General features: G+C 44.1%; 2 protein-coding genes across 2 annotated transcripts in view; one reads left to right on the top strand and one right to left on the bottom strand.

Moving 5' to 3' along the window:
* Nucleotides 1-264: 264 nt before the first annotated feature.
* SARC_07694 (hypothetical protein) lies at nt 265-4,618 on the top strand. The gene is made up of 5 exons (XM_014298361.1): nt 265-449; nt 770-1,012; nt 1,315-1,491; nt 1,907-2,376; nt 2,681-4,618. The coding sequence occupies exons 1-5, from the start codon at nt 360-362 to the stop codon at nt 3,951-3,953; spliced, it is 2,253 nt and encodes a 750-aa protein (XP_014153836.1). The 5' UTR covers nt 265-359; the 3' UTR covers nt 3,954-4,618.
* The window catches only part of SARC_07693 (hypothetical protein), a 7,450-nt gene continuing 514 nt past the window's right edge, over nt 4,193-11,128 (bottom strand). Inside the window, exons 2-11 of the mRNA XM_014298360.1 lie at nt 10,559-10,717; nt 10,110-10,240; nt 8,965-9,117; nt 8,538-8,612; nt 7,960-8,046; nt 7,672-7,791; nt 6,590-6,739; nt 5,711-5,933; nt 5,514-5,569; nt 4,193-5,333 (exon numbers count right to left, since the gene is read on the bottom strand). Of these exons, the coding sequence (XP_014153835.1) occupies nt 5,229-5,333; nt 5,514-5,569; nt 5,711-5,933; nt 6,590-6,739; nt 7,672-7,791; nt 7,960-8,046; nt 8,538-8,612; nt 8,965-9,117; nt 10,110-10,240; nt 10,559-10,717 (1,259 nt within the window). The 3' untranslated portion in view covers nt 4,193-5,228. The remainder of the gene's footprint in view (nt 5,334-5,513; nt 5,570-5,710; nt 5,934-6,589; nt 6,740-7,671; nt 7,792-7,959; nt 8,047-8,537; nt 8,613-8,964; nt 9,118-10,109; nt 10,241-10,558; nt 10,718-11,128) is intronic.

Here is an 11,128-nt window from a genome sequence, read left to right as displayed (position 1 = left end):
TATATATATGTGTGTGTGTGTGTGTGTGTGTGTGTGTACGGTTGTAAACATACAGAAATATGACTACATAGGATTTATGTCCAAGGATTGACAGTATTTTTAGAGAGTCTCCATCAATATATGTTGGAAGTCTCGAAGCGTGTGTGGTTGTCATTTTTTTTCTTTTTTGCGATGGTCTAGTCTGGACCTTCCAAAAGACCAGTTGCGCCCACGGTGCCATGTTCCGTCGTTCACTATGTTTTTGTTATCAATTGCATCATGTAGCGCCTGGGCAGCAGTTGAACGACAACAAGTCTGATCACATCCATAAACTAAAGGATATTCAGCAATTCAGGGAGGTTGTAAGCAACATCACAGCAATGCTTCGTCGAGACAGTATGAAAGTTGTTTTCGTCGGACATACATCAAATGGGAAATCAACGGTCATCAATAGTATGCTGGGGCAGAAGGTTAGTCGATATCGGTGTTAACTTGGTGCTCGTCTCTCTACAGTATTTTCTCTAGTACTTAGTTGCTAACTATAACACTGCCCAGATCCGCATTCAACAAACCCCATTTTCGTAGCTTTTTGCTTCATCTAGATGATCTGATCTGTCAAACGCACGTATAAGTTCTCTGGAGTTTTGTTTATAGAAAAGTAAGAGATAGTCTATCTTTGTCTTTGAGATATGATTTATTACGATACGTATATATAGCAATTTTCTACAGCATTTGTTTCCGCGCATTTTTTAACGATACCTGATTGCATTTTTCTTCTTATTTCGATAAGGTGCTGCCAATGGGAATAGGCCACACCACCAGCTGTTTCTGCAGTGTAACAGGTACAGACGAAGAACCCTACATCATATTGGGCCACGAACCCAAGGCGAAGAATAGCAACTCTATAAGGTTGAATCGGGTGCAACGATCAGACTCGCCCCCAAGCCCGCCACCCGAAAAGCGTATGGCCATAGATAATGTGAAGACCGTTGCCAATGCGCTGTGTCCTGAGTCCGATCATGATGCGTATCAGGTATGTATATGTGATGAGGTGCAGGAGTTTCTATTTCCGTTAAGGCTTGTATATACAACTACGCATTTTTGCTTGATTGCGCATTCAGAATTTATAAATACAGCTCCGTTGTCCATTTCTATTCGTTGAGCGCTATACCGTACAGGGGGACGATTTCAATACTGTCGTCCGATTATTTTGAGTTGCGACCTCACTCCCACTTCGCTTTTTGTAGTCAGCCTTGAACATCTTACGTTTGTTCGATCAGATGAATATCTCGAGTGGCCTCTCCTTGAACTTGTTATGCTGATTCATTTTTGCAGTTTGTGCGGGTATTCTGGGATAAACGAAAATGCAACCTGCTCGGCGATGGTGTCTTATTTGTTGACACTCCAGGTCTAGACATCGACGAAAACTATGATAACTGGATTGACAAATTTTGTATGGATGCTGATGTCTTTGTGCTGGTTGCTAACGGAGAATCGACTATCAAACACACGGTATGTACTATTCCGATCCCCAAGAAAACACGATTTTACTGGTGCATTACGTCTGGCGTGACTCGGTGGTCTCAGCAAATATGCGGTGCATATGCAATACAAATTCTGACGTCTTTTATTGCAATTGTTTTATGCTCGAATCAGAATGACTTGCGTCGAGAGAAGCTACAAATGTTTTATATTGTCATTTTGTTTAGCATTTTGTGGCACAATCTCTCTACTTTACACGCTCGATCTATCAGCCAGGCCCATGGCATAATTCTCTATTGGCTTGTGTGGTCTGAGTACTTCCAACGATGCCTGTTGCTTATCTATATGTAGATTTGCAGACACATGAAGTTTACATATCATCATACAGGCAACTAAATATTCCCAGTAATAACATCGACAAATTTGATTGCGCTCTCGTGTGTAGGAAATGAATTTCTTCACGAAAGTCGCCGAAAAGCTATCGCGACCGAATGTGTTTATTCTTTTCAATCGATGGGATGGGTCTGATATGGAGGACGATGTTACGCCTGTACAAGAGCAGCACAAAGACCGGGTACGCTCGTTCTTCAAGAAAGAACTGCAGCAGGACGCGAACATTATAGATAAACGCGTATTCTTTGTGTCCGGGAAGGAGGTCCTGACGCACAGGACTAAGCCAGATAAGAGTGTAGTAAAGGAATCTAACCCCAGCCCAATGGGCCGATACAACGAGTTCGAACGGTTCGAACACGAATTCGAACAGTGTATCTCCTTGTCTGCCATACAGACAAAGTTTGAGGGTCACGTGGTGCGAGGATCTGACATTGTGGTGAAGCTGAGCGAATGGGTGAAGAGAGTGACCTACACGGTTAAGCTACAGCGGAGGGAGTGTGTGTCGAGGCTGGCTGTCCGCAAGTATGTCTGCTCCTTCTATAAGTACTATTGATTTGTATAGTTGCACTATATTACATGGACATCAATCCGTCCGATTTTTTATTGTTTGTTGTGCGTTGTGTCGACCTCGCAGGCTATGCTCGAGCAGTATTTGATCTCGTACGTATAGTCATAGTGATACCAACCACTTCCACGCGGATCCTGGAAGCTTCCAAGGGATATTTGTCCCTATTCCACTCTAAATACTTCGTGCACTCTATGGAAGTATTGTCGTAAAGCATCTGGATACCTTTAAACTCAATTTTCCACCTTTCTATCACTTCAGAAAACAAATTGAAGCGTTGGATAATCAAAAGGAGGCATCTGTTAGAAGATGCGAGCAAATCATTTCCGCGATGACTCGTGATATTTCCGATATGTTCGACAAAGAGCTCAAGACGGTGCTTGATCACAACCTCGCACGCATAGTCAAGCGATTCGACTACGCAATATTCAGGCCACACAATATGGTATCGTACAAGAAGCGACTCTATGAGTACTTGTGCACAGAGTTGCTCATGGAATTAGAGCAAGTGTGTACTGAGACTCTCAACAAGAGGTATACCGAAGCCATACGCGACATGGAGGAGGAAATGAGCAGCATGGTAAGCTCTGGACTGAACAGTGGGTTGGGTGTGAGCAACATGAGCCTGCAGTCGCAGGCGCGGCTGAATGAGGAAAGTAGAGCAGGGAACGGTGAGTCTTCCAGCAGTGGGTATGAGCAACAACAGGCTACCACCAGCTCAAACGGCTACTCTGGTACTAATTCAGCACTAAACCTGAGCGAGAGAGACAGTGCCACTCGTCACGAAAACGAAGCGACCCTTGCGGCACCCCCGGGTGTGGTGCGTGTGCTGGAAGGGGTGTTCACCACTGAAGTGATGTCCGGGTTTAATGAAGATATCGACTTCTACTTCTCACTAGGGTGGCGTTCGATCGGCCCGCGCTTACTGGGTTACAGCACGTTTAGGGCAGTAGACTCGCTGTTCATGGGCTCTGGGCCGCAGGCGGGGGGCGCTGCGAATGGTCACGCAGCACCTAGCGGTGTTGGGTTGTCCAGCACCGAGATGACTGTGGGGGGAGTGGCAGTCATTGTGCCACTTGTGAGCCAACTGACTATGTCGAGTATCATCACATGCGCAACACTGAGCTTCACAGTCCTGTCTAAGCCCAGTGTGTGGAAGGCGGTGGGTGTGGCAACAGGGGCGTATACGTTGCTGTATACTGTGGAGTTCATGACGTACACTAACTCAGCGCGAGAACGGCGCCTGAAACAGCAGGTAATTGATTATGCCTACGATAAGTTCTTGAGTAATGCGAGCTATTCGACATCAAATGTGGCCCAGCACTATAAGGTAGGGGCGAGGATAGTGCTGGATGATCTGAAATGTCAGATAAATGAGCACAAGAGCACCATGTTCAAGGAGAAGGGCATTCTTGAAAAGGCTATGCAGACACTGGCAAAGCTGGTCAACGGGGGGGATAGCGTCGTCGCGCACTCGGACGAGATTGTGAAAGCATTTGAAGAGTACTCGCAACGGTTTATCGCGGATGTATAAACCCCCCGCGAGAAGCTGTATCCGTGAATATGTCGACATGTGGTGTTACACTTGCTGGAAATAGGCTCAGCGAGGGTATTTAAATGTCTAATGTATACCCTAGTAATCAGCGCAACGGGAAGGGCGCAAAGAACCAAATGCCTTCACGTATAGCACACGTGTATGTGCATATGCTTATCGGCTAATAGGAATTCTGCGTGCACATTGCTGGTCAGGCATACTTCATATATATATATATATATATATATATATATATATATAATAAATAAGAGCATGTGTGGAGCGATTGTTAATTAAAGTGCCACGATTGTGAGGGAGAGGCTTTCAGAAATAGATATACGCTCTCATCAAAAGTAGCACAATTAACCGGCACAGGAATTTCACCGCGATATCAGTGGTACATTCTACGGAGACGGAGACAAACTTGTCAGATCAGGGGTATGGATAGCGCGCTGGCCTGCTATTGGCCTTTATTAGTCTATTTACATGCTGATGGCTGAACTTTAGTGGGTTTTCTAGTGCTGGGGATTGTCTGAGCATATTTACTGTAGTCTATATGCACACCCCGGGTGCTTCTTTTCTGCAACTTCGTAGTCCAACTGAATTGTAGGAAGCAACGAACTTAGACTAGTTCAAGTAAAACAGGAATATTAGTTACCACGTTGCAGTCGCCAACTTATTTCAGGTCTTCGCTTGTTGATTGTTTGATTACACCGACATCTGATTGTGTCCAGCGTGTCGCAGATCTTACTGCTACCGCAGACTGCGACATTCCGAGTATGTAGAATATTGTTTTCCATATCGAAGCACTCAGGTTGTACATTCTCGTCCGGGTTCCCACACCAAGGCTCTAAATGGGTCACATATTTGTGCTAAATCTTTGAAATCGCGCGAAATTGTTCAAAGTTAGAAGCAAACTAAGCTGCCGTGTAGGCTCTGACTGTTTAGGTATCAAAAAGTTTTTCTCATCGCGTCTGGCGATTAGACACGGAGTGGCCCATGTCCGTTGGGCTGCGATGTGTGCCATTGATATGTGTAGACTTTGACATGGCTACCGCACACAGTGCTTTCCACGACTGTTCACAGTGCCGGTGAAAGATTATACCACGCGCGATACGAGATGGGTGTGCATCACGATGATTACCCGCTCCCGCCAGCGGCGTACCTCATACACTGTGATCCGTACATAAGTGTTGCGTACTATCCCTGTCCTTGATTCATACGAGTTGCTTATATTCCATGAGCGTGGTTTGTGAGAGCTGTATACCGAATAGACTACGACACCTCGTCACTTTGATTATTGACTATCGAGTATGAAGGGGCTGGGGAGTTGGGCGATGGGGCGAACGTTGATGTTGTCCTTGATTCGCTCTGAGATTCCTGGTTACAGTCGAGTGCGCAAGTGGTTGAGAAAGGTATACCAAGCTCGGAATATAAGATTAACATACCTCTAATAGACTATAAGTGAGTTAAATCAATGGAGCACATATCTATCTAAATAAACAACCAGAAAAATTGAAAGGCAGAAAGCCCTCCGGGATTGGAAAGCTCTTTACATACTTCTAACATGGATGGACTGCTGCCCTTCCGCATATCTGATCGGGCCATATCCGTCTCTGTAAAATCAGTAAGTCGAATTAGATCCTTATCAGTGCGCGCTTCAAACGACATTAAGTTCGCTTTCACGACGCGTGTGCAAGGAACCACGTACGCAAGCAGAACAAAACGCTGGGTTAAGGTCCAAATAGAAGCTGTACCTGAATACGATGAGTACGAGCCTTCGCTACCTATGCTATCCTCGTTGAGTCTTGCATAGTGTGGAGGTTTGTTCTGAGGTGGTTTCAGATGGTACACACACAGGAGCGACTCGGTTGTCGCCCGGTCATCCAGTTTTACTAGGTGACGTATAGCCCTTGGCAGGGATTTTGGTAACGCTAAGTTGAGCGACACGCTGTCACTGATAATGAAAGGTAGCAGCACCTGCATAGATGGATTAAAGGTAGAGCAGACATTCGAGTCAAGGTCTGCTTTCACTGAAGAATCAGTGTTGTACTTCTCTATATGTAACACCGAAAATCAGTGTGTTGGACGAGGTACCACGATTAATAATGGAGTAGGCTCGTTGGATATACTAAACACCATCCTCAACATTACGCTCTGTCTGAACGTTTGCTGAACATGCACATGTTTGCTATTTTACGAATTGCTGTATTTATTCATACGCATAAAAAGTGTATATTAAAGTTCTGCGGGCGCTTCGAAGCAGAATGCATTTTTTTGTGACACGTGCAGGTATATGCAGAGCCAGCGCTGTAATAAGAAGGACATTCATATCATGTATGCAGTGACCATCTGACACAAGTAGTCTTTCACAATACTTCCAGTATGCCACCAACTTCAAGTATTTGGTAGTCTACCACGCGTGACCCGCAGGGAGGTATTTCTAGTGGAAACCTGTCTACCTGCATCGAACAGGGATCAAGTGGTCACGTGTACAGAATTGCACTATAGTGTAAACTACTGTTCACCACGGCCGCTCTACGTCCGGCAATCTGTGCAATGAGAAATATGGCCTTTATATGACACAGCCGCAGACATACATCCCGTGGAGTAGGTCAGCAAATCACCTAACATACCGTTACGTTTTTACTGATGCCACTTAGTCTGATCTTCACCTCCACCTGGTACGTAATTTGTACCGTGAGCAGCTGCGTACCCGCTTCACTGAAGAAATACATGGTGGTTGGGCAGAGTCCCGCAGTAGACTCTGACTTGACAACAAGATTCTGAATTCAATAGCAAGCGTGGGGTGGTGCGATGGAGGTAGGGAGTAGGTAATATGGGTTTAGTCTACAGTGTGATGTATCGCATACTGTGGCTGAACCCCCGGTGACGAACAAATTCGAATGTTCCACAGGCGTTGATCAGTACACCAGTATAGGTCTCGCTTGAGGTATTCCAAAACACACCCTACGAACGTCACTCAATTGAATCTGAAAACGAACTAAATAGCCATCAGTACACTACGAAATTCACTCAATCAAATCTGAAACTGGATCGAACGGCCCCCAATACACCCTTCGAAAATCACGCAATCGAATCTGAAAATGGATTAAACGGCCCTCAGTACATCCTGCGAAAGTTACTTAACCCAACTTAAAAATGGATGTAATGGCCCCCAGTACACCCAACGAAAGCCTCTCAATCGAATATGAAAATGGACTAAATGGCCTCCAATACATCCTACGAAGGTCACTCAATCGGATCTGAAAATGGATTAAATGGCCCCCAGTACATGCTACGAAAGCCACTCAATCGAATCTGAAAATGGACTACCTGGCCCCCAGTACATTCTGCGAAAGTTACTTAATTCAACCTAAAAAAGGATTTTAAAGGCCCCCAGTACACTCAACGAAAGTCACTCAATCGAATATGAAAATGGACTAAATGGCCTCCAATACACCCTGCGAAGGTCACTCAATCGGATCGGAAAATGGATTAAATGGCCCCCAGTACATGCTACGAAAGTCACTCAATCGAATCTGAAACTGGATTAAATGGCCCCCAGTCATGCTACGAAAGTCACTCAATTGAAAATGAAAATGGGCTATTTGGTCCCCAGTGCACCCTGTATTACAATGTAGCTATCTGACAAACCTACTCTCAAACTACTTTGTACGGGGCCCTTCCCTCCCTCCATTACTGTGATCAGGCGTACCTTCCGCGTGCGTGCGCTTTTGGGAGGTGAGTCCATTCTCGGTTTCAATATCAGAGTTCTTTCCCAAGTCTTTGGCACAGTTTCGTTTGCCTTCATGTTCCCAGATTCAGAACTTCCTAACTGTACATGTGAGGTTGTTTCACTTCAGAATTTGAATAAGTTTTAATTATAGAGAAATGTTGCCCCTAAAAAAATCAGCAATCTTGAAGAAGGAGCCGTTAACCACAAGATTTTCTGATGAATTCCCACTTCATACCACATTTACTCTGAATTTGCACTCGCACTTACCTTCGTTCGTGCAGCATCTAATTGGACAGAGAGTGGTTTCTTGTTGTTGACGAAATGCAGCCTGCCATCCGCTCGCAGCACCTTGTTCTACAAATTTAATAATGAATAACGATCCTCATACACATAAGTATATGGTTCATATATATGATGATTGCAATCGTCCACGTGAATACGGTATGAACTAAATCATCCATAATCGTATTAATATGCTGTCATTTGTGTATGCTAGGTATTAGACGTGAAGCGCACTGATACATCTGAGGCTATTGGTGCACTACGTCTACGATCTAAGATCTGGGGTTGGCCGACCGTACTAAGACGAAGGTATACGATACATATAGAATGAATACCGCAGCGATTACGAATCGGCATGCCGGGATAAGCAGTAGTGAACCCCCAATTTCTACATGTTTAAATCAGACAGAGCCAAAACAACAGTCTTCCTCTGCAGTAGAAGCTGGCATCCGGAGAAATACCACATCCGCCACTCTGCAGATGAAGAAAAAAATCTACAAGCTCTCCCAGGTTTTAAGATGCTCTTTCATGCACTGCTTTGTACTGCTTCTACAACCACATACCTGCCTCGCACACAATTCGATGCCTTTCACTCTGCTAGGTACATCTGACTCGATTTGAATGGTCACTTTGATGTCCTGCAGAGCGGGTACACAGTGGCAGGCAGTGTTAGGTTCTAAAAAGCCAGCAATATACAGCACTTTACGACTTAATTACACGATCTTCTAAAATAAAGTGCAGGAATATCATGCTCAAGACGTTTCTGATTCATGAAGTGAGTTGAAGTGTATGAATGGCACCCTCTATAGAAAAGTGTATATGACAATCTAGTGTAGTTCCCTCTCACCTTTACACTTGAAGCATTAGAATGTCGAATGTCACTAACAAACCCAAGTATTCGCACTAGCAAAAGCCCATTCTGCAATGCTGAATAGTAATTACTGACCATATTAGGGCTTAGAGTTTGGGCTATAAGGTTTTGGGCAGTACCTCTTTTGTGTGGTACACGGCTTTGTCGAGCTCTGCCTTAACCGACATGGTACCCATGCGAAATAGTCTTTTCTTCACGTGAGATATCGGCCGGAGTTCGGGACTTGACAAGTAAAGTGTTTGCTTCTGAATTTCCCTCAAACTGGCAATGACCTGGAAAGGTGTCCGAATGTACCGAGGTGATTTTTATGAAAATCTTTGGTATTAAAGAAGTCTGGTGCTTATTCAAAAGCTTCCTCGATATATGACCTGGGTGTGTTTGTGGATGAACATGTGTATAGATGCGTCTATCGGGGCTAGAGCAGTGCATCCTTCGCTTGTATCATGCTAGCGCTTTTGTTGACCTGGCGATGCGATACGAAGATGTTCTTCCTGGTGTGCGAACTGAAATGTATGTTTTTGTAAACACGGTACCCATTTGTATGTAATGTTATTTCCCTGGAACGAAAACTGACAGTTTTATTTTTGCTTTTTCTGCAGGCACTCGCAACGATTCGAGATATAATACACACATACAAGCATGATACTATCCGAAACTTGGCAGGGATGTGTCTGCTACTAACCCCGATTGCGAATCACTTCCAGAGTTTCGTTTCCATATCAGTAATGAATTTAGTTTCCGTTTCGGTACTAGATTGTATCGGGAATATAATGAACAAGACGTTTCTACGTGTATCACGCCATCTGAGCACCCATTATGACAGGACCCGTGCAAAAATTACTCTGCTTGCGTCAACCTAGCAAGGGTCCTAAGTCTCTAGAAGGTGTAATGTATAACTTCAGCAGCCGAGTAGAATAATGCAGTACTTCGAAAACTGCATGTACTTTCAAGAAAGAATATGTATAAAACAGGCATATCTCTTCAGGTATTAATGGCTGAGAGTCGATATCAATCGAGCTCGCTCGTAAGGTTGCTAGTAGCCACATGCTATATATGTCCATGCGAAGGCTATATCAAAATCACGTATAAACGCTAAGCAGCATGTGACGGCTATCAAATGCATATTACACTATCAGCGAGTCCAACACAAAATCGTATTCAACGACATACAACCACTATCCAAAAATCACTTAAAACTACCACAATCGACTGTTTGATTTATCTGCAGTATGTGAACCCATCGGCCACCCTTGCAAAAACTCACCTCTCCGGTAGCTGATTGGTAGTAGTGCCCGACCACCGCCCATTGTATACACGCTTGGTTTTCGAAAACAAGCGACGGGGGCAGTTTGTTCATAGGGATGTGGAACGAGAAAGGAAAGGAATGTGTCCTGGCTGCAACATGAAAGCAAACTTGTACATCAGTTTATTTATTCGATTTACGAGAACAGGCTTCATTCTGCGAATTTTGCTGAGAGGCGATAATAGTTCGCTTGAGACGCCTTGAGATGACAGTGATCTCATTATCAGGCGCAAAATCCCACATTTGAACATTGATGTGAAATCGAGAAAACCCCTCATTGATTTTATTGTTTAATATGCATAACCAAATTAGACTGTGTTGATAGCAAGCTTTCATATGACAAACCACATACTAGCGAGTCGAACGTAGAGTGAATTAACGACTGAGTTTAAAAGCCCATCGGTACATACCATCCAAGGCGCCGCCAGTGTGCAATACTTGACGTGTCGAGTAAAGCTCCTCCCCCAAGGTGATTGTCTCATCAGCCACACGGCATACCAAACTCACAGATACTTCTTGCTGAGAGTCCACGCATGCTTTTTCAAGCCCAATATGGAAAGACCCATCAACTGTATAATATGCAAATACGGGATGATTTGGTGTTAATTTGACACAAATACATCATCGATAGCACCAAACGAACCCGCACTGTGCAACACATAGCAGATACAAGATGCAGGCGATTATTTACTGCATTAAGATTTGAACATGGACTGTATTCACGGCATGACTCGGTTCGTGACCTATGACATCTTGAACATCTTTGACAAGATAAGAAAAGTATATATTTGCATGCATAGCCCCAATGAGCGAGAGTAAACGTTCTCAATCAGTCATTCGTGTCTAGATTCAAGAGCAGTGTGCTAGATATACATGTAAATAAAAAGATGTACATAGTGAGTCTAAATCAGTCTATAAACACGAAGATAAACACACACACACACACCACTATATATATATATATATATATATATATATTA

This window comes from Sphaeroforma arctica (genome assembly GCF_001186125.1).
Source record: "Sphaeroforma arctica JP610 unplaced genomic scaffold supercont1.626, whole genome shotgun sequence".
NCBI classification, from domain to species: domain Eukaryota; class Ichthyosporea; order Ichthyophonida; genus Sphaeroforma; species Sphaeroforma arctica.
Note: the sequence above shows the minus strand (reverse complement) of the source record. Positions and strands in the feature narration are given on the sequence as shown.